The 24,408-nt window shown below is 39.6% G+C and overlaps 2 protein-coding genes across 6 annotated transcripts in view; one reads left to right on the forward strand and one right to left on the reverse strand.

Moving 5' to 3' along the window:
- The first annotated feature begins 7,823 nt into the window (after positions 1-7,823).
- On the forward strand, positions 7,824-9,493 carry LOC119741903 (otolin-1-like). Its single transcript, XM_038217847.1, has 2 exons — positions 7,824-8,201; positions 8,376-9,493. The coding sequence occupies exon 2, from the start codon at positions 8,464-8,466 to the stop codon at positions 9,442-9,444; it is 981 nt and encodes a 326-aa protein (XP_038073775.1). The 5' UTR covers positions 7,824-8,201; positions 8,376-8,463; the 3' UTR covers positions 9,445-9,493.
- A 4,238-nt stretch (positions 9,494-13,731) lies between these two features.
- Positions 13,732-24,408, reverse strand: part of LOC119740263 (centlein-like) — a 28,332-nt gene continuing 17,655 nt past the window's right edge. For all 5 annotated transcript variants that reach the window (XM_038215521.1, XM_038215520.1, XM_038215524.1 and 2 more), the window contains exons 24-31: positions 23,324-23,455; positions 21,503-21,648; positions 20,090-20,221; positions 19,102-19,230; positions 16,656-16,753; positions 15,953-16,061; positions 15,294-15,449; positions 13,732-13,962 (exon numbers count right to left, since the gene is read on the reverse strand). In XM_038215521.1, coding sequence (XP_038071449.1) covers positions 13,762-13,962; positions 15,294-15,449; positions 15,953-16,061; positions 16,656-16,753; positions 19,102-19,230; positions 20,090-20,221; positions 21,503-21,648; positions 23,324-23,455 — 1,103 coding nt within the window. In that variant the 3' untranslated portion in view covers positions 13,732-13,761. The remainder of the gene's footprint in view (positions 13,963-15,293; positions 15,450-15,952; positions 16,062-16,655; positions 16,754-19,101; positions 19,231-20,089; positions 20,222-21,502; positions 21,649-23,323; positions 23,456-24,408) is intronic.

Genomic DNA, 24,408 nt, shown 5'->3' on the forward strand with positions numbered 1-24,408 from the left:
GAATACTTGACATATGAGGTTTCGGAAGAAAAAGTGAGGAGTTAACTTAAGAAATTCAATCAATGCGATACAGTTGTCTTCAAGAAACTCTTTCTCCATCTGATACCTTCCAATTCATTTCTTGTCCTATCAAACTTGTCAATTGAGAGAGAGAAATGTTGATAAACATATGCCCCATGTCTTTGGAACAGTCTTCCGAGGAAAAATCCGCTCAGCACAAACACTTCAAGGGTTCAAGAACTGTCTCAAGACGTTTCTGTTCAATCGTTAACTGCTTTCACTGTTTTCACTACTTTTGAGTCTTTGTATCTGTAACTTACTTTGCTGTTAAGCACTGTGATACCTTATGTGTAAAAGCGCTCTATAAATGCTTGTTATTATTATTATTATTATTATTGACAAGGTTGATTAATACTCAAATGTACGATCAATTATTGAATATTCAAATGCTTTTAAAAAAATAATCAAAAATGAACTGTAGCCTAGTTGGTATTGTTTCATTGACCCTCAAAATCTATTTGGCTTTTCCGCATTGTTGCGGAAAAGTCTTTCTTTTTGTTCTGATTTTTTTTCTTTCTTCTTCTTCTTCTTCTTCTTCTTCTTCTTCTTCTTCTTCTTCCTCTTCTTCTTTTTTTCCCAAAACCCCATAGACTTTGTACACGTTTATTCTACACGCCACTTTTGGCATTAATGTTTGTCATACATCATTCAAAATTAGCATAAGCATAGCCCCTATAGCAAAGATGTGTCCCGAAGATTGACGTCATGGTGACGTCATCGACTAATTTATTATAGATTTTTGAATATTTAATTTTTCCCATAGACTTTGTACACAGAAATTAAAAAAATAATTGTCGATTTTCAAAGGGCATTTTTGACTCTTTGTCAGTAATTCATTAACACCAATCTTTGTCCAAGCAAAGACCCTAATTCAAACAACAGTGTGGAATGATGACGTCATGATGACGTCATCCTGTGTTTATTTATAGGCAATTAAATTGTGACACTTTTAATATTTAAAAATGCATAAGAAATCAACCGTACGCGTCCGCAGCATTCTGTTGCCGGCAAGTGGTAGAGCAGGTTAAGGTCTTCATTTCATTCAGTGTGCGTGCAATAGCGTGACCCTTGCTTCCGGTCGAAAAAGGCCCAAACCGGAAGTGGCTTATTATTTGAAAGTGGTAATAGATATGAACTTGCTTTTAACAGTGTTAGTCTCTTGGCCGATAGAATTCTTCAAATCATCTACCGATGACGTCATGCAATCTTCGAGCGCCCTCTACCGACAGGTTGAAAATTAGCAAAAATGTATTTTCAATAGATGTCTGTGGCGAAGTTTGTCGGAATCGCCTAAATATTGGTGTATATAATGACCTTGACCCACTTAAGACGTGTGGGAAGTTTTAGGCAAATGACGTCATCAGACCAGAAGTTATAATAAAAAGACCCTTTTTCATTTGAAAATTCCTGAAAAATCAACCATGGCAGTTTTTATATTTGTTATTACTTTAATTGTCGATTGAAGGGTAGGTCTAAAACATTTCAAAGTTTCGAGGCGATAAGCGAACTCGAACATACCCTGCGCACGCCTAAAACTTCACGTTGACAATACCTCTGCTTCAAAAGATGCACAGGACAGGACGTCCACAATGTACATGTACATGTACATGCACGTACGTTGTACATAGGCACATACATCGTATGTCAGTCAGCCTGCAGCGCACGTGTTGCTGAGGTCAAATCCTGTCCACAGTGACCGTTTTAGCCGATTTTCGGCTAACTTTGACAGATTTTCTGAACTTCGGCTGAGAATTACTATGAGAAGGAAAAAGAAATCGTATTTTTTTACGCCTGTCATTTGATTGACAATATTCCCAAGAGTTAGAATAGCAAGTAATATTTTATAAGAATGTTTCAGTTTAAAGGAAAATCACTAATTTAAAGGTGCAGTTTTTCTGCTGTGGGATTTTTAACCTATTAACGTTTTCAAGCCACCATTTTCATAACTTGGCGATCTGGAATCGTCATCAAAGTTACAGCCAAGAAAGACCCTCATACAAAAATTATGCCAAGACTAAGACATCATGATGACGTCATCATCAAATGATTTATTATGGATTCATGAATAATTAATTTTTCTCATAGACTTTGTACACAGCTTTCTCCACAAGTCTTTCCCTATATAACACTGATATATCTTACTGAGTAGTTCTGAACTTCGGCTGAGAATTACTATGAGAAGGAAAAAGAAATCGTATTTTTTTTCGCCTGTCATTTGATTGAAAATATTCCCAAGAGTCAGAATATCAAGTAATATTTGATAAAAAAGTTTCAGTTTAAAGGCAAATCACGTATTTAAAGGTGCAGTTTTTCTGCTGTTGGATTTTTAACCCATTGACTTTTATGTGTACACGTTTTCAAGCCACCATTTTTATAACTTGGCGATCTGGAATCGTCATCAAAGTTACAGCCAAGGAAGACCCTCATACAAAAATTCTGCCTAGACTATGACGTCACGATGACGTCATCACCTAATTTTTTTATTGATTTTTGAAAATTTACGTACATATTGTGAAGTCTTATATCTACAGAAATGTAAGTCCGATTGGGTTGAAACTTGGTATGTGGCTATACCAGGATGTGTTATAGATTAAAAATGAGGTGACGTCATGATGTCGTCATCCTGAGATTTTATATGAATATTTATTTGTTTGGACCTTTTAGCCATATCTCCCGAACGCAACATGCAAAATGCAAAATTCTTTTGACAGATTTTATGTTCATGAATATTCAGGGCATATTATTGATTAAAAAAAATCATAATGCGGAAAAGCCCTATGTTCTGTTGCAAACAGACATTGAGCTCTAGTTTCTATTGCTTTTATTCTGTTTGGCTTTCTTGACCCCATCTGCTTGATTTGAAAATTCAAATACTTTTTATATTATTCCGACATGTGGAAATGACATTTATTTTTTATTGCTTTAACTCCAAAATTCATCTTGTCGTAGCAACAAACAACTGAATATTCGCTTGAACAAAAATCATCAAATATTTAAATATTGACTAATGATTTAATCCAAATACAGCGAACTTGCAGTAACGCGTGCAAGGGTTGTCCTCAACCCATGTGCTCACTCCTCTGAAAGAAAATCCTCGACAGTGGGAAATCATGTTCTCTGCCTGTACTAAATTTAGAAATTGTAAATTCTAGGTTTTATTAATAAAGGGACTGACTGGACACAGATGTTAACTTGTAAAATCAACAGCATAGGTAAAGCTTTTGCAAATCTCCATCCAACCCAAGGATATGCTATCGTATTACAAAAGCCAAACCGCAAAACGAACTCATCAGTTGAGAAAATCATTGATGTCTTGCTTACAGCTGGCCCTGTTCCCGAACAGCAGGATAAACCACATTCATGCTGTCAGCAAGAGGAACGCGAGACATTAATGGTGACATACTTTTTGGAGACCTGTTGAGGGATAACGGTGGGACGTGGTGACACGTACTGTCTGCTGGGAAATGCAAGCGAGCTACTAATCTCCATTTAATGATTAGCGGAAGCCAGTCTGGTAAAGCTATCGCAGGATTGAACCACCAACGTTGTCAGGCCTAGGCACTCATTTACAACTGGTGACCGACTTGATAATGATATCAGCACTTTTACAGAGCACCGTCCAATGCTATTATAACCAACCCCATTTTGTAATCACTCTATTCCTGATCCTTTTATGAGTGTCTGAATTTCAACATAATTAAAGGCTTTATGTATGCTGTATTGCTTAAAAGTGTTAAGTTTAAAAAAATCTTTTTTCAAAAATCAAAAATGTCCGCTTTTTAGTTTTGTTAGAGGACTATGGCCTAACCATTGCTTGTTTTGTAGTGTTCACAAAAGGGTCATGGTAACTTGAATAGATGTAAGACTTGTTATTAAAATCAAATTGAAGATAGTTATTTACCACAAATGTGAATAAAAGCATAAATTCAACATGCAGGTATGCAGCCGACCACTTTCAGAAGTTGCAATCTCCATAAATCCTTACCAGCAGAAACACTCATCATCAGATAAAATCTCAGAAAAAAAATAAACAACAGATCAAAAAAAATTCCTCACTTAATGGCCTAAGCATTCAACAATATTTGAGTCCTTGTCTGATGCATAACATTATTCACAGCACCATGAGGGGAACTGGCACGTTTAAAACCTTTCACAAAACAATTTAACTTCAAGGCAAACAATTTCCCAGCTCAGTTCCTCTCCAGAGCAAATACCCTCAGACATCATTACTTCTCCTTTCCTGCCTCCTTAAAAGAAAACTTCCCTTTCCAAACAGTGTCTGCAGAATCCCACAGGAAATGTTTTCAGTTTTCATTCTATTAAAACAGCAGCCTGTCGCCAGACGTTTGGACCTCATTTGGACCTCATCAGAACCTTCTTTCCCTTCTGATTGTGACGCCGCTCACAATTTCCAACCCCCCCCCCCCCCCAAAAAAGGGGGGGCTATTCCGTTTCAAATAGAAATTCTAAACTTGGTAGTGTTTGTATCTGGTGCAACTGCAGAAAATGGCTTTCACCCAAGTAGCCTATCCCCCTCCCCCACCATATCATCAGTAGCCATGTAATGGTTCTCATTTCCTTCAAACCTGTCGCCCAACCCCATTCCAGCCTACACAAACGCTCCGAATATTCCAGAGGAAATTGACAGAAGTTTTCTTTAGTATCAGGCCTGTCAGCCATGTCTGGAACTTAACAAGCCTAAAATTAGCCAAATTATGCTGATAATTGATCCAAAAATTGCTCTTATCCATAACATGGCATGTTACGTGTGTTTAGTTTGGCAGTATTCTGCTTGTTTGTATTACTATATAGAGTGTATCATTTGTTATTTGTGGGGTTTTTTTCGTTTGAAGCAACAAAAGTGCTCAAAATCTAAAGAAGGGTGCTTAACAACTAACCTGATGAAGTTTTAGCTCAGTGAATGCTGTATATTCCGAGAAAACAATATTCTAGGATCTCGATTTCAATTCAAAAGTTGCAGAGTCATGTTTTGAACTGCGCCTGAAATCAGCGTCCGGGACACGTTCTCATTCAGCCGATTGCAGCTACGCGATGTCACACACTGAACTGAAGAATTGTAGTAACCGCGCACGCACGTGCGTCGTGTCAACGATTGAGTGCACTTATTCACAGCTTTGCCATATTAAAAACGAACTACATGTACTAACGGAAATTTCCAAAAATGGGCCTAATTTAGACCCATCATTGGAAACGATCTTCTGTTATTGTTTTTTCAAAATGACAGCTTGCCAGAAAGAGTAATTTCACAGGGAGTTTAGTGCCATTACTATCTTTAAAGCAAGTATGGTTTTCAACAATATTTTCGTCAGTTACTTTTTGGATAGCTGCAAATGATAGACTCTACCTTTAATCAACATGTACATGTACAAATGTATGTGTATATAATGGATGTGAAAGTAGGCAATACGGGTTTCTGCATCTCGGAAGCAAATATAAGAAATGTACATGTTCGCATGTAGGAGCTGTCATTGCATGTCAGTACCAGGACACCTGGTATCTCTTACAAATAAACCACTGTATAAATACTACACCCCTAACCTTGTTTGTCTAGCACGAACCTACCAAGGGTTAAGTTATCAAAACACTGCGTGTCTTCTGCATTTGCAGCCAGTGGACCCTTGTCAAGCACGTCGCTGCTTTATCAATGACATGAATGTGTACCAGAGTTTCAAAACCGGATGTCTGGTTCTGACAAATGTTCAGGCCAAGTTCGCTGACTTGTTATTTTTAGGGTCCAATTATCGCTAATGAACGGACCAACTGTTGCAGACGAACTGGTGGAATGTTTTTGCGGGGTATGTTAAGCATTTGCAGAACTTTCTCCAAGGACGGCAGAGTTGCATCAAGTTATTGATGATGAGTAAAGCAAATGTGAAGTGAAGTGCATGTACATTTGTAATGATGACACTTTTGTTGGAGTAAAGAAGAGAGTAAAATCTAAACCTCACTGGTAGCTTTCTCTTGGTCATATAAAACATTTTTTGGTATTCTGGTCACTTGGTTTTTGTTTTAGCCATTTTGACAATGTGAATGAAATGAAAGAGATTTGCAAATTAAATTAACTTCACTTGATATTATTTCCATCGCAAGGTAAAATGTCAAAATACATTTGTATCCACTTCAGTGAAATACAAAAACTAACAACAACAAAATTAAAAATCCTGGAGTCAAGGAAATGTAAAGCAGAGATTGACGGGACCCCGCAAGAAGCAAGGCTTGTCGAGCGTGAGTCCCCTGTATAGGTGTAACAAAGAACAATATGATAAACGGATACATCTCAAAGACAAAACATAAGAAGACAAGTATTTAAGCAGTGAACTGAGGGTGGAATTAATGTACATTAACAAAAATGCGGGGTTCTTACAAAAATATTGTATGGTGCCTAATGAGATTCTCCATGGTGTAAGGAATAGTTATAATTTTCCTAACAAATAAATTGAACATAAAATGCATGTTTTTCTACAAAACTTGCATATCTTTTCTACTCAAGCCTTCCGTCTTGTTATAGCATCAGGTCTACAGGTGAAGTTTTATTGGAATGTCCAAAGAGCGAAATGTTGGCAAAATGTTGTCAACATTAGCAAACCGTGCTTTTACTTCGGCTGTGCCCAATTTATGGAGTAATTTGCCATCTGATATTTGTAAATTGCACTCACAAAGTCTGCTCAAAACTATACTCAAAACTTTCCTTTGTCGGAAAGCATTTGGTGATGTGTGATGTGCTCTTAACCTCATTGGTTTAAGTTATTGTTTATCTCCCTGTGTACCTGTATTTAAACTTGTATGTTACACTTTTATTTTGGAATGTTGATGTAATTGTAATGGCTTCTGGTATTTGTATACTTGTATACCGGTACTTGTATCATATTTAATTAGGAATTTTAATGTAATGCACCCTCGAACAGGGCAGTCCTGAAGAGAGCACCATATAAGTTCAATAAATTAATAAGTTTCAAATACCTGTCTTAAATACATAGTACAGTGTACATTACTTTCAAAAAGTATCAATGTACAGATCTAGTACAGTGCACGTTTCCTATTCCCAAGCACAGTTGTTACACTGTACTAATGCTTGAATTCCAATGTCAAGACTGAATCTCTTACAACAAAACCAATAGGGCACATGGCAATGTGCTGACAGTCACATGAATGTTTTAAAAGCTCAAGAGTTTCAAGGCTTATAAGAGCACAGCCTTTGCTAAAGTCCACCAGACTCCTAGGGGTAATGGAGGAATGTGGTGGCGTGTCATGTTTAATGTGGCTTCCCAACAGGCACATGATAAGCTCACTGTGAAACAGAAATGACAGCAAGTATTTCATCTATCCCAGAGGAGAGTTCAATACATTTTCTCCTTAAGCCCCAACTTTTTGAGGGAATGTCATCATTAGGTTAAAAGCCCCGTTGACACTCTTGTTATTCAAGATGCCTAGAACATTTTTTTTTTTGACTTGAGGTTGAAAGTTTCATTTGAATTCCTGTGGCTCTATTATTACAGATTCAGGAAGTTGTGAGAATTCCACTTGATAAATGTAGATTCACTGCGCACTTGTCATGGCTGTTGGTCTTGGTTAGTGCAGGGCCCGGGGCAGTAGCAGTTGTATTTAATTTAACTCCATGTTCTAAGTTTGGGTTCAGCAACTTTTAGTAGTTTTTTTTTAAGCATAAGTTTGGAAGTAACCAAGGGGCAGTGAAGTTCAGTTTATAAGTTCTTGATTGGCTTGCTCACTTTGCGATGTGAAAAGGAAGTTCATTTAAACACACAGTGTACATTACTACCATTGTGTGGTTGGTAACAGTGAGTGTTTAGAGTGGTTTAAAGCACGCTCTTATAAATCAATCACCAAGTGAAAGTGTTGGCCTTGGGTGTCAAACCACTAAACCATGACACACTTGCCTGCCAAGTTCATTCACCAGTGACATGAATGTTAGGCTCTGAACAGGAGGGCATGTTCCTGCCTGAATCATACACCGCATGTGGTGAAAATAAATTATAGCAAGGAGCACGAGGAAGTCTTATAACGGCCTGGGCCCAATTTGAACATTCTTGTGACCATGGGTCCCTACAGAAAAACAGCTTTGTCCAACAATTAGAATGTAACGTCATGCCACTATTACATGGGTAGGTATTTTGGCACATTTTGCAAGTTCGTCTCAAACACCGCCAAGTAACTTGTGAAGGAATCTTGGACATTTGGCAAGGTTTTTGGTGAAGGGGAAACAATATTGCCAGGTTTTTCTTTAGGGTTTTGGCCATTTCTAATTTGTGTTTCTGTTTCTTTCTTATTATTGTCAGGACAAGTTGTGGCAAATCGCTGAAGTCTAAGATTTGGAAGCTGCGCTGAGAGACTGAGACTGAGGGATCAAGATATCGATGATCTACCATGGAGGGAAACAATAATCTCTTTATCATTTCACTGCTCCTGCTTCTTCTGCTCTCAGACAGACCAACAGAGACAGAGTCCGCATCAAGAGATCAAAACTCCTCCGACATCTGTTGCCCCGGTGAAGCAGGGATGCCTGGCGTGGACGGTTTCCCTGGTTACCCAGGACGGAGGGGGATGCCAGGCAGACAGGGAGAGAAGGGACAGCGTAGGGATGGAGAGAGAGGTGCAAAAGGGGAGCCAGGACCGGCAGGGATTAAGGGAGATCCAGGAGAGATGGGGCCTCGGGGCCAGGCAGGGTTGCTTGGACCAAGAGGTCCATTAGGGAGAACAGGGCCAGGTGGCGATCCGGGTTATAAAGGAGAGAAAGGATTCAAGGGAGATCCTGGAGAAGTCGGAGAAATTGGTCTGAAAGGGCTCCGTGGGTCTAAAGGGATTATTGGCATGGAGGGAGTGAAAGGGGAGAACGGGACCAGGCGGAAGGGTAGAAAGGGTCTGTCTGGAGATAGGGGGGAACCTGGCCCTGTGGGCCCCAAAGGCAGGATTGGACCAACTGGAATAGGGCCTAAGGGGCCTCAGGGAGAACAGGGTAAAAAGGGCTACACTGGTGATCGGGGAACGCCTGGTCCTGGCTTACCGAAAGCCGAGTTCATGGTTAGGAACATCATATCTCACAGCGCAGGAACCTTCCGAATCGACTACAACACCGTGACCAACATAGGCGGGTACTTTGACTACGAGGTGTCTCGGTACACCATTGGGGAGTCAGGGACCTATGTGCTGCAGATCGCCACTAATTATATCGGTGGACGGTTTCAGATGATGCATAACTACAGCCCACTGATCACAGGGTCAGGCTTCCTACTGGCTATCAAGGACTGTCGAGCCGGAGATCAAATATGGTTGAGAATTGAAATATCAAAGGTTTACTTTGAGAATATGGACTTTTGGCTCTCGGGTTACATGCTTTACAATCTTTAGTCAGAAATCTAAAGAAAAAAAATACTTACTACTTTATAAAATACTTACTACTTTTAAAAAAAAAATGTAAAATCTTTAATAAATCACCGGAAAATCTTATACATCTTATACATGATAGGTGAAAAAGTCTTGAAGAAACATTTGGAAAAAAAATGTTTACAAATGTCTTCCCTTTCATCTTCCAGAAAACAGACCTTTTTGTCATTGTTGTCATTGTACATATATCCATCACCAACATTTTCAGGCATTTGGTTTTGGGTAATTTAGTCAAATAGATGGGCAGTTTTTTGGCAGTTAAATGTCAAACTGCTTATGATGAATATTTAACTTTGCAAAAATAAAAATGCAATACGAGCATTTTGGCTACCTGTAAACATTCTACCAAAAGTAAAAGTAAAAAAAAAAGGGGAAAGTCCACGAGGAACCACACCCAACCAGACTGAAACTCCAAATCCATGTCAATCCACGAGACGAGACAAGAGATTGTACAAAGACAGCCCCTCCGGCATTCAGTGTCGTTTGCTACAATGTTCTAAGTGCAAGATCTAACCCTCTCCAAGAGGGTAATAGAGATCAGAGCGGGACAAAGCCACAATTTAAGTACAAACTAAAGCCTATGACCAGTTTTCACAAAACTTTGAAAGTGGGTTTAACAATTGAGTTACTGTGTGCAGGTCACGGTCTTGCTCTGAACATTCGGTACAATCCAAACATCTCTTGGGGTCATGTTGCTTGGAAGAGGAATTCTAAGATGCTTGTGGAGCCAAGCCACGGCAGATTTATGACTTAAAGAGAAGCCCCTACACTCTTACAAGGAATGTAGGAGTTCATCCAGGGGAAAAAAAACAGCATATTATACAAATAATCCAGGCCAGGGTTAGGATTTTTATTACAAATGTAAACATGTGCAGCCATTCCAGACAGATCATTAGCCTGTTTTGCCTTGGTTGTGTTACAGTAAAACTTTTCTCAGCAGTAACCTTTTCAGTTTATAAATCTACTTTGTGAAAATTTGGAGGAAAAAAACAACTCTCCTGCACTGGAGTGTGAATTTGGTAATGGACAAATTAATTTCTCTGGAATTACTGATTTAAAAAGTAAACTATGAGTTGGAATGGGTAGGCCAAATACCCCCTCTGCAGTTACATGTATTTATTACTAAAAATTAATATTTTGTATTGATTTGATTTTTAAATCAGAGCATAAAAGTTAGACCATATGTAAATATATTTTGAAATTGTAAATGTTGTAAAAAGACAAAGTTGTAGTGTACGTATCCATATTTCTATCTGAAATTCAGATACAAATGTACATGTATTAATCCTCAAAGCAAAATTATAACTTTATTAAGTTAAATTGTCCTTTGTTGCATAAAATATGATTTCATTAAATGAGAGCCCAGAAACCAGAGCTGAAGTTGTGACAACATCTGTCGAAATTTCCAGACATAAAATGGATGCTACAATGTACATGTCACGTGTGTCCTGATGCGTGTATCCACTGGCCATGACAGAATGAAATTAGAAGCCATTACGTGTCCGTGAAAGGCTTGTTATCAAAACTCTATCTGTGGCTCTGTGAACCTGAAGGAGGCCCTCTGTTGACAGCAATGGGAGAGTTGTTGAAAAAAACTGATAGCCAATAAAACTTAGAACCTATTTATTCAGCTAATTAACAAGATTGAGCCCATTCGTTTCACATTTCATGATTACTATTTGATTTTCAAATCAATTTGTTACATTTTCAATTGCTGGGCAATTCCACGCAAAAGTGGAAAATGTAAGAAATCTTCCAAACTACAAGCATCACAACAATAAACGTGGTGTCAAATTAAAGGGGACAACAAGATCTTTCATTTGAGTGGTGTGCCAATGGCATGGAATGTAGTTAAGTGTCATTTGGGGTAAAAAAAATCCTGTTTTTGGCTAAAATCATGGATTTTCTGGTAGTCATATATTTTTGGCACCTTGTTTTAACATGCAAAATGGGAGAGTTATTGTGACTTTTTGTGTTTAGACAGAGAGAAAGGTTAATATATTATTAAAAAAAATAGTTCCATTATGGTGCAGAGCATCGAATTCAGATTTTATGCCGTGCTAGAAACTGTGAAGAGGAAGTAATATGAGTGATGTAACGTGAGTGATGGTACCTCCTTGTAATCTAATGTCCCTTCAAGTTGCATCTAAAATACACACTAATTTGATTCAAAATGGGCTTTTATACCTAGCTGTGGGTTGAATGAAAGGTAAAACAATGTTACTGTGTTGCAGACTACAGTTTGAGGAGACTGTAACAACAAAATTGCATGAAAATTGTCCATGCCTTTTTTTTTTGTAATGTGAATGAATGGACTGAACTTTTCTTTCCATTTCTGAGTACACAATTACCCTAAGGTTGCTGTATGGCTGGTTTGATTCAGCTTGATCAAATCAAGGATCCTAGACACCAGGATAAACGACTGTTCTGAGCTCTAGTACAAAATGCACTCAGTGGACTTGCCTTAATTGGTTAGACGCGTGATAACGGGCATTAATACCCGTTGGCGCGTAATCGCACATTTTCCAGATGTGCCATTGTGTTGGGTTTTTGCACGACATCTAAAACGGAAATATTCATAAAACCGTTTACCCAAATTTCCTTTTTAATTAGGCTTTTATTAAAAAGTTTTAGAGAGATAGGATGCCAAACCGATGAAACAAAAGCGACATTTCATTGTTCATCTTAAAGCTAAAGATATTGTGCTTGGCATTACCATGGTTATGTAGTTATCACTTATCAGAATTCAATAATAAAGACCAAAAAACGTAGACTCATGAATATTCAAAAATATAATTCGCTGGCTTGACAGACTTCGAGGCCAGATCGGGCGAAGAGCCTTGCAAATCTGAAAGCCACCGCGCGCAGTGGTCTTTGTTGACAAGTATTCATGGTATTTGCCACCAGTACAGGCCGTTATCACGCGTCTAACCAGGAGTTGGGCCGAGTCGTTAATCCTTGTGTGTAGGATCCGTGATCAAATACTTTTAAAGCAGTGAGAGGTAAAAAAAAAAACCTCATGGCATAGTAATGTGAGTGACGGTAGAATTGCCCTGGTAATGTACACGTACCTTTCAGATACACAGTGTTTCTATGCATTAATACAAATTGATTTAATATTCCATTAATATTATTTATGTAGATGTAAATAAGATTTTCCCTAACTTGTAAATAATATTGATAACAAAAACATATTTCAATACAATGTATACCTCTCTATGCAAAGTAAAACATAATGTTTTTTGCAAAACATATAAAACGTGTGTTGGTAATACGTTTTGTTATTTAGCTCTAGGAGGTGTTTTTTTCATATATATGTAAATGTCAATTGCAATACAATTTCAGACTGAAGCATAGAAGCTATTGAGGATAACAGTGTGGGCTCCATACACACACCTTACCCTACACAGATAAAACTGCAAAGCATTTCTCAGCTGACTGTTGCTTTGAAAGAAGAGTTGCTATACATTTCACAGTGCAACTTAACGACACAATGTCCTGGTATACATATATGTGAGACCAGTTTGGGCCTTAGTAAGACCTTACAGACACAAGAAAGTAGATTTCAACCAGAGCCACACTGCTTTCATTAGACTGCTTTTCACTACAAAGTTGAATTATGGGGTGTTCTTTTTTACATTTTTTCAGATGCAGATTTCTCAAAATTGGGGAGACATGTTGAAATTGTTTGAAGATATTCCTACACTACAATATCTTGGTGGCATATGGTAAAAAAAAACACCGTTGAAAAAATTTACAGAAATATGGTCAAAAATAAGTTTGTCCAAACGCAAGTCTATGAGACAGTCAAAACAATAGCACGCACAAAGAACTGCAATAACGATGACCATTAATTTTTGATCACCCTGTGCATCCAATGTGGTACAGTCGACTCTCAATACAAACACTGTTAATACAAATTCTGGTTATAACAAACAAAAGGCCTTGGTCCCGACTGAATTTATGTGCACAATGAATGCGACCATCGGTCTTCTTAATTAATACAAACATTCTGATATAACAAACATTTTGGGTAGGTCCAGCTGAGTTTGTATTAACGAGAGTCGACTGTACATCTATTCCGTGTTTTTTCTTCAAATTGCACAGCAAATTTTAACATCACAAACAATAGCCCTTATGCGTTGCGAGTGTCTCAGAGGGTATTCTTTATTATTTCGAATTACTAAAAATGAAAGCACAAAAAGTTTGTTCATAACTATCCTGGTGATACCAAACCATTGCCCTCTGGTTCCACTTTAACGCATAAGACCTCTGAAGAGATTAGGCCTGACTTACCTTGATGAATGCCTGGAGTTCTGCATTCTGCGCCTGGATCTTCTTGAGTTTACCCTGCGCTGCTTCCAGGGCCTGCTCCGTCTGTCTGGCCAGTTGCTTCAACTGCTGTCCAGCTGTCACTTCTAGCTCAGTCGAGACGGTCTCTGCTTCGGCCAACTTGATGTGAGCGTCTTGTAGAGACTTCACCTGGAAAATGCCCATGACAATATCAAGAGTCTCAAACCGCTTAATTATTACCCCTCTCCATCAGGCCATGAAGCCAGTTTCAGCAGCCTGAGATCAGTGCACCTTGGTCTATACCCTCACAGGTACCCGCCCACTTATAGGTTGGGGTGGGCTGACGTCATCCAATGAAAAAATCTATTCAGTTGCACACCATTTTTTATCAGTTGCTATTTGTTACAATTCAGCAGTCCGGCCTCAAATACCACTGAGTTTCAAGACCATAGGTCTGGAAGCTAGATAAAGCCAATGTAAACAATTCCTGCCTGTCCGTGCCCACTTATACTCCTGGTTGGAGGCAATTGTGATTGTCACAAAGTTGAAATTAATTTAATAGAAGGAAATTACACTTTTAATGTAAATATTTGAGACACCTGATTTTCAAGTATTAATGTGGCCAAACTTCGTTGATGCCTATTTGGCTTTAATAAGAGAAAGTGAAACTGTCTTGCCCAAGGACGCAAACACTGTGTTTCCCATCAAGGTTTTGAACCCACATACCACCACACACGAGTCCTACACCTAGTACTACCTACACCACAAACATTGATGAACCACATGGTCTTGGGTCAAGATATTACTGTTGAAGATAGGCGATAAACCACCGCCGCTATAACCTAAAGACAAACCGCTATCACTCACGAACCGCCACAAACAACATCTTGGGAATCTTGTAGTGGTTGTGTGATGCTCGCGCACCTCTTTGGCCTAATATATGCAGCGCGCATTCAAAACCATTCTTAGTAGTTCCGAACCAAAGTCTTAAATTTCTTCCAGTAGTATACAAGATGCAGCAAGACTTTTGTACAACTTCACTGAGCTGTTCTTTTTGTGATATTTAGTATGCATGGGACTGAAAATGGACCGTAATTGCCTGGCAGAAGTAGCGCATGCTGACTACTTTCCCCAATGTTTCACTGGGGAGATTTTACAAGATTCCCTAGCTGTTGTTGCTGGCGGTTCGTGGGTGATAATGCCCGCTCGTGGCAGGTTATCACAGCGGCCGATTATTGCGTATCAAACTACAATAACGTCTTGCTCTGCTAGACTATGAACCACATTGTTCAACGTAAATATCGTAGCAAAACTGTATTTGTTTCAATGAGATAGTAAGCAATAATACAGAGCAAAAACAGCTTTGCTTGATTAATATTGTTACAGAATTCCACAAAATCACATTTTGAGAGGTAAGTAGCCCATGATCCCGGTTGTGATTGGTCAAAACATCACAGAATCAGCATATTGGATTGGTCAATCAGAAATGACTTTTGATGGAAATCTTTTAGCTGTCATACCTTCCTGTCCAGTTCTGTCTTGCATTTCACGTACAGCTGCTCATAATGCCGTTTCTCCTTGGTAACGGTGGACAGCTGTTTCCTGATGGAGTCAATCTCAACCCGCTTCTTTTCATTCAATTCTGTCAAAGCTGAGATCTTCTCCTCCAATATTTCCTGCAAATTTCCAAGTATGAAAGTGTCAATCTATTAGTATAGTTCTAGTTCTTAAGGATTCCTCTAATGTGACTAGTATTGAGCTTTATTAAACTCATGATCTTCAGGAAATGGGTGGACATAATGCAATGAAGAATGAACAATTTTGGAATCTACTAACGTGATGAATTTTTCGATTTACCCATTAGTGCAGACAAGAATCGGGCATGCAACTGGGAATTTTGAAAAAACGAGGAAACTCCAAACCACTGAACACTTTGTACAGTATTTTTCAATTTGTAATTGCATTCATGAGAAGTAAAAAAACGAGGAAACAGTGGATCCGAGGAAAAATTTCATGCCTGAAGAATGCATTTGCGAGTGGACGAGCGGCAGAAATGGAGCTAACATTTCACCAAGTACCAATAACGTTTTTTATCTTTACCACTGAGTGTATAGTTTTACAATTGAGTCCATATTTGTAGGAACAGTTCCTGATGAAACAATGACTGCTGTTTGCTTACCGTAGCACGTGTTGCTACTTTGTTATCACTGTCTATGGATCTAGCTCGGGCTTTCAGATCTTCTATCAACGATCTCTTCTGGTTGATGTCTCTGTCCTGACGACTAACCCTAAAAAACAATATAAAAAGTCAGGATTCAAATCACTTGTATCAATCAATTCTTTACTCAAAAAACGTACACAAACTATAAACATTTCATTTTACAGGGGGACCCAATTACACTTATCCAAACAGATCCACACAATGACGTTTTGACCAATCATAACCCTAACTGTCCAACCGAAATGTCCAACAAAAGTCTGATAGAAGGATGGAGTTATGCATGACGCTCATGGCTGGAACATGAGGTAAGACTTTGGGGTGACACACATCGATGGTGTTTTCACAAAGTGACAAAAACCTCTAATCCTGCAATAAAGGTCATCCCAAGATAATCCCATTTGAAATTAATCCTTTTTTCAAAACATATTTTCGACGAAATCGACGACATGTTGCAGTCAACATGCGAAGGGGACAGGACTTAATCCGAAATACTAAAGTAGTTCATAAAAACTGACAGAGAATTTCAACACCACAATTCATTACAGCTGTCATATATTGTGATGGCAGCGAGTGCAAGTTTTTAATAAGCCTGGTTATTTAAGGATAAAATAAAATAAAACAAAAGTCATTGGGCAGAGGATGCAGTATAAATGTTACCCACTTTTCTTGGAGGGATTTCACAGTTGCATCTCTAGCTTCTAGGTCCATCTTGAGAGATTTGATGATATTGGCTTGACGAGACATCTCACCTGACTGCGCCTGACAACAAAAACAGACAAGAAAAAATCTTAACACTAAAATTTCCCCAAATGTTCATCACAACCTAGAATGTAATAGAGGATGAACGTTGACCCCAAAAGCCTAAAAGATTTTACAGGAACACATTAAATCCGCATCTACAACGTAAGTATTGTTTGTATTTAGTTTGTGTCCTGTGTAGGTTAACCAGTCAAGAGCAATAGATAGATTTCCTTCAAAGGAAGGAAATCACTGCAATTTTCAATATATTGAGAACTTTGCAAATTGATGACAATAAAAAATAGAAAACTTGTGATCTCAACTTCTATTTAACCCCTTGACGCCGGCTGATGGCGGTGGCGGCAGCTCAATGAAGGGCCATGAGCTGGGAAACGCCCTGGCCGAGTTCTGCTGCAAGGCCGCATTCATTCATGGACAATAGCCAAATACCTGCACGTACACATTCCTATCAAAGTGCAGCTGTCCGTGGCCTAACAAGGGGTTAATCAATCATGCAGATAACAATTGAGTAAATCCTAACACAGGAGTCTGTGACTGGACTATTTAGACAGTGTTTGGTAACAAGACACAAACATTAACAGTGAACGTGAACTGGCAAGACTTGCAATTTCAACCTTTAAAGATTGATCTTCCTTCTTTATCTGAATTCTCAATCTCATCTGACACAGTTCCAGTTATGCACCTCATTGAAAACTACATGGCTGAACACAATTTTTGTTTGTGATTTTGTGATTTGACCTGTTACAATGGGATTGTGAATTGACTTGGGATTTGATTTGTGATTGTTCAATTACAACTCTGGTTCTGGCCCTAAAGAGTAGGCTAAGACCCCGTTCCCACTTGATCCACCAATTGGGGGATCTGATCCACCTTTTGCCAAATTGCCGGATCAGATCCCCCAATTGGTGGATCAGATCCGGCAATTGTGTGTAGTGGGAACGCTAACCGTTATAAGGTGGATCAGGATCAGATCCACCTTTTCTGATCCACCTCTGGACCAGGATACAGATCCCCCAATTGGTGGATCAGATCCGGTAATTGCCGGATCACGATCAGATGGGAACGCAAAAGGTGGATCTGATCCGGCAATTTGACCTGTTAACATCCGCCCGGTGCACGAGTGGCGCGAAAATGTTGCGGTCTCATGAACGAAGAAACACGTTTTCAGGCGTGTAGCTCATGTGAACATTTCCAGCGTATACAACATGCACAATAAACAACCGCTGAACTACGGGCTAGCACCGCGCATGCAAAAGCGCACGTGGTATCCTAAACTATACTATATAGGCCTTATTTTTGTTGCGTGTTCGTCCATTACTAAACCTTTTTCATTCCTGAAATTTTACTTATTTTTCCATCCATAAATGACTCTGAGTCCGCACTCACCAAAAGACTTCACTTTGGCACAGAATCATGGAAAAGCTTACGAGTATGCGATGAGAATAGTGCCGATAACGCGGTACGTACGGAGGTGACAAATCTGAAGTATTGATTATAGAAAATTGGAAATTGATGTCGTAGTACATCTTGTGACCATTTCTAACCAATGAGAAGCTTCAGAACCAGGGAATCCCTTATCGATGCATTGGTTTCTGCCGTGATGTCACACAATTCACCTGTCAATTTATGCACGCACGGATCCTCTACGGATCCGTGATTTATGTTGGTGAATTCGCGTAATTTTTGTCGGTGAATTCTGATAGTGCTATTTGAAAACTGACCCATCCTGGCCTAGCATGCAACCATGCAACAATGGCACTCCCACAGAGCGCGCGTAATTCCGAACTCAGTGACCTTTCGGACCCAACATTTCCGTACGAAAAGGTGGATCAAGCATAAGTGGAAACGCGACTTGCGGTTTCGTTGCGGTAAGATAACGATCACACCAAAATGCTGGATCTTGATCCACCTTTTCCCAAATCAAGTGGGAACGCGGTGTAAGTCAAAAAAAAGTACCCTTTTTGTCTGATATGTAACACCATGTTTTCTTCAATTACATAATCACCGTAAAGACAAAACTTCTTGTGGGTATTCTCCTTGCAGATGCCCAACAAGTACAGTAGAATAAAAAAACACTGAAATCCATGACTATCTTACAGGGTTAAACATTTGCTACTAATGGAACATAGCGTGAGCGAATTTTTGGACTTGCCCAGTATTTGAAGAAAATTTTTTTTTTTCTGATATTTCAATTTTGATGTTCAGATTTGCATAACTGGACCTCTCGTTCATAAAACCTCAAAGATGGCAGATAGAAGAATGTAAAGAGTCTATTGAAATTTAGATAACATTGGGGTCAATGAATGATGTCATTGATTATAATTTTTTTTTTTTTACTATGTTCCAACCTTGAGCCTGATTTCCATCTGCTTGCGTTCGTTCTCAGAATGTCTCTTTGATTCTGTCTCTCCGTCTTCAAGCTGCTTCTCAAACAGCGCCCTCTGTCGGTTGCTCTCCTCCAGTTCACCTGTTAGTCTCTGCAAAACAAAACAACAACATATGGAAGAATTTGTTTTTTTCCTTGGGGTATAGGGTATAGCATACCAGTGCTTTCCATGGCCCATGACAGAAAACATTGCAGACTTGCTCATGTAAGTGTTCAACTCATGACATCCTCAGGTGGGTCTCAAGAACACTCTTAAGGAATACAAGAGGGTTCAATTGGAAGTTCAAACTCAATTCTCAAGTGTGATCTTGAAGTCAGAAGTGGATACAATTGGAGTTGGAAGTGGGGATCTTGAAGCTGAAATACCGAGACTGTGAGGTAACAAGATAACAAAGTTACATGTACCTGTTCCAGGGAGTTTGGAGCAAGATGACACAGCAAGTTAGCACCAATATAAAAAATAAATAGCCGCTCATGTTGCAATATGTCGTTTTTATTAACCCTGCCCATGAAAACATTCCACAGACCATCTCCGTTCCCTGGGGAGTATACAGCTCCGATGATGCCACATAGGCACAATCAAACACAACCATCTCTGCGCTCACGGGTACCCATTTACTCCTGAATGGGGAGAAGAAATTTGTAACACCGACCTATTGGGTTCAATGCACTACAACACAAGGCCACAGCAATCAAAGGGGATGGTCGAAACCTTTGCTTCATCTCTGACTTAAGGAACCCTTAGGTACTTGACTTGGGGGACTCCAGATCAACATAGCCCATGCACTGTGTCAGAAACATCAAATCATCTAATGTTTAACGAAAGTACGAAGCATTTCCATTTGATTTAAACAATAATGGTTTCCCAATGATTTTTAAGCAAAGGATGAATCCGATAGTGGAGATGGAGCAGAGGTCCTCCTCACCCAGGACTTGATGTAAGCACCTACCTGAATGGTTTGTCTTGAGATCTTGAGTCGTTGATTAGAGAGGTTCAGATCTGACTGTAGCTGCTCTGTAAGGTCTTCCTGTTCACTCACAGTCCGCTGTAAGGATGTCTTAGACTCCTTCAGCAAAGACATCTGGACATCAAATGACAAAGAAAATGACAGTGAAAGTGGCAATGACAATGACAGTGACAATGTCAATGTCAATGACAATGATAACGTCTGGTGACAGCAACAATGACGGTAACAATGATGGTGATAATGACATTGACAATGACAATGGCAACGACTGGTGACAGCCACAGGAACAATGAAGGTGACAATGGCCGTGACAATGAGATTGACAGTGACATGATCATGATAATGACATAGGAAGATGGCTGTAAAATTGATTACAAATGGACCGAATCACATCTGTTTACAAAACTGAATGTTTGGTCACGGGACTTTGACTTGTTTGAAATATGGAGGAGTTTAATACATGTTAATGTGTGACAACTTCTGTTTGATGTGGGCCAAAATAATTTGAGAAATGTGGGTGTTTGTTTTGCCTGTCGATTGCCTGTCTGCATGACGTCACAGATGACATTGTCTATAGGCTGTTATAGACTGGCAATGACAATGACAGTGACAATGTCAATGACAATGACGATGGCTGTCATCAGGCATTTTAGTCACACCCTTTATGACTGCATTCATACAATTTCACAAGTACATCATGGGTGAAATTTGACATATAAACTCTACTCTTTCCTGGGTCAGGCTCGATCACTACCTTGACAACGGTCCTAATGATGCATTACACGTACATTTAACACACATGACCCCAGACAGCAATTTTACATCATGCTTTTAACCAGTTTATGTTTGGGTTTTGCAGTATTCGGAACGGATGACGGATAAACACGCAGGGAGCGAGGCCAGAAATATGTGTCGGTGGCCCGCTCACAGCGAGCAAGGCCTGAAATATCAGGGTGTGCTACCCACAGAGACATCCCATCTGGGATCGAGGTTCGTGAAAAACAATCCCACGCCTGGGTCCGGTCACTGTGAAAAAAATCCTAGCATGAACTGGTTAAGAATATTTTCACATATTTGTACCTGAAAATGGTTCACTGCCTTTCAGCAGACTGTCACCACACCAGTTACAACTGCAGTTGTGCTTGTTTTTGCTTCAAAGAGGAGAATCAAGCCAATTATGAAACGGATTCTCAACAGCCATAGTAAACCCATGGTGTTCACTGAGCCGTTGCAGTGTGCATGAACAATAACCATGGTTGCACTGAGTGAACTTCTGAGTGACATGACTTCACCAATATACCCCTGTCAGTCAGGGATCACGGCCCAGGAGCAATGAGATGTCCACTGACTGTCACACAGGGGTATTCCAAACGGCATGACGGTTGACTTTCTCACCTGTTGTTGAAGTGAGGCAACTCTCTGCTTGAGGCTGGCAATGGAGGGCCCACTGGCACCTGTCCCATGGGACCTACGGCTGATGTTACGAGCCAATCTGGTCAGAGGAACGTGAGGTGAGGTACCAACATCTCTCAGTTCTGTGTCTGGGGGAAAAAAGGAAATGGTGGTAAATAAGGGCTAGGGCTAGTCACCTTAGCATGTCAATGGCAGACAACCACAGTCATGGCCAAGAATGCCGGATTTGGGAATTTTGAAATTTGGACATTTCGTGTTAAGGCCGAAGGCTGAGTGGCATGTGACACACAGAGGCAATACATTTCCCTTGTTCTACGAGCATGTGTGATCTGATACACCGTGCCCTCTGGAGACATGCACACAATAGGGAACAAAAGATTGTATACGTCTCCACAGGGCAATTTCTCTAGATGAATAGTCTCCACAAGGTTTTCACGAAAAATATATATTGATTTTACTCAAAAACTAGGAATTTCCAAGGTATGCTGTCGCAAATGGAAGAGTTTTAGAAAAGGGATATTAAGTCTGAATTTCAGCCAAGGAAATTAATTCTGGTTAAATAAGAGCATTTCGAAACTACAAACTCGAAAACTTTACTACACGAGAACAAAGAAATGTCTCCACAAGGATGCAAATTCCAGTATGTGTGGGATAAAGCATTCATCTTCAAGCAAACCCAACACACAGTAAAAATGGACCATATGCATGCTGTTAATGTCAGCTTTAATTCTATTACATGCACACCTGCATGCAGCCTGCAGGAATAGCGCGCATCGTAGAAATGTGATACACATTGCAGGCCTGGATAATTTGTTGATGACATGTCATTGAATTATTGGTCCCAACCAGCGGATCTGGCTGCAATGCAGTTCCATGCCATGTTAAATAGAAGTTCCGTTGTACGGTCACACTAGTGACCAATCAGGGCCCAAATTCACGGCGCTGCTAAGCACACAATTTTCTGCTAACAGAGCCTTCATCTATTTCAAGGAGACCGTAAGCAAAAGCACAGCAAAAGGCTTACTTCGGAGGAAAAATTTGCTTAATGCATTGACTTAACAATAGAAATCTCCATGCCATTCAACCGTTAGCACGTCCACGCCTTGAAATAGTGCTTAAGGTTAGCAAATTGTTCTGCTATGCTAAGCACAACTTTTCCGCTAACTGTTAAGCAGCGCCGTGAAATTGGGCCCAGATAACATGGACCGTAGAAAACAAATAATGAACGTTTCACATTCGCATGCAATGGAAAGAATAATTTAATTCGGTGAAAAATTGGACACCTCATGAAATTATTCTTACTATTTCACTCATAAACATCATTCATTATTTGTACAACGCCACACTGTTGTTGGCACGGATTGACCAATCAGGATCGAGGATTCAAACTTGCTTGAAAATAATGGCCGATACGAACTAAAAACAAGAAATCTTAGGCAAAAAAAAAAAGTCTCCGCTTGCCCAAAAAGTGGTGCGGCGACACGGCTTTTTTTTTTTTTACCCGATTTCTTTTGCCTCAAATGTCGGCTGATGACTGCAAATGGTGCCCGACTAAACTTAGTGCAAATATATGGGAGTCCAGAGAGGCCACATAAAGCTTATTCTCGATCATAACCCCATCCAAAAACACGTTAAAATTGTGCAGCAGCAGGATTCCAGTCAAACCAGTGAGTTTGGTGGTTTTGAGACATCATCTTTCATTGAAAAAAAAAAACTTTTTCATTTTGCCGACGCGCATGGCTACGGCGACGCGCGCATACCAGAAACCGAAGACTTGGGGGGGGGGGCCTTATGGATCATTACCAGATTGTTCTGTGAGTGTGTTGTCCGTCATAGTGCTGCAACTAGCTGTATTATTTGATGAGGCAGTACTTGCTACATCATCATCCAGGAGATATTCACCAACTCCAGTATCTATCATACTAGCCTGAAGAACTAAAAACAAGAAACAAGACAGAAAAATCAAAACTTGTCAGATATTTTTTTTTCAATTTTGTTTTTGTGATTCTTATCAGAGACATATTTGGAAACTTTAAAAAATGTGGCCAATGAAATATGCAATACTGTCCACACTTTCTCTGTCAAAGTTATGTTTTCACCCTACATTATTAGTCTATGGAACATTAAAAAAAAAATCCACAGATTGGATAAAGTAAGTTAAATCTTACTTTTACCAGACATACAGGCACTAAATTATCATTTGTTAATATTTTTTTGCCATCCAGATTGTTCATATTCAAACTGTACAAGTTGTACTCTTTCTAGGATAGTTGTAGTGAGAAACAAAAACAAAAAAACAACAAATAAATACATGTAGAAAATTATATGACCCAGTAAAGCCGGACCAATCCTGCACAAATATTAACCACACAATTTTGTTAACACACACCCAGAAAAAACGACAATGCTCTAGTTTTACTTAGGGGGATTGAAAGGAAAGAACCGACCAAATGTGATAAAAGCAAGGCGTGTGTGTGTGTGTGTGTATGTAAACACCGGCAATCGTGGACGTAGGACAAAAGAATTGGGATGCAAACAATACGTCCACGATTGACCGAACGTCCACGATCTCAAATCATGTCCACGATTGCCGGCATTTACACACGTGGGTGTTCCTGCATGGCATTACGCCTGAGGACAGACAACAAAAGGAGCACAAAGGGGCCATTGATCCTCGAAGGAAGGTGCCTATTGTCCTCGAACGCAGGTTTGTGTGCTTAGTCTATGGGAGAGTGTTATATTACAGGGACAAAGGAAAACACAAAGCCAATCCTCGGAAGCATAGCAAAAAACGACTGTGTGTGTGTGTGCGTGTGCATTTGGTTCCATCTGGATTGTATGTCCATGTATGTCTTGAACCTTGATACAATGAAGGTAGCTTGCTAGTA

This window comes from Patiria miniata, unplaced genomic scaffold, assembly GCF_015706575.1.
Source record: "Patiria miniata isolate m_02_andy unplaced genomic scaffold, ASM1570657v1 HiC_scaffold_5, whole genome shotgun sequence".
Lineage (NCBI taxonomy): Eukaryota > Metazoa > Echinodermata > Asteroidea > Valvatida > Asterinidae > Patiria > Patiria miniata.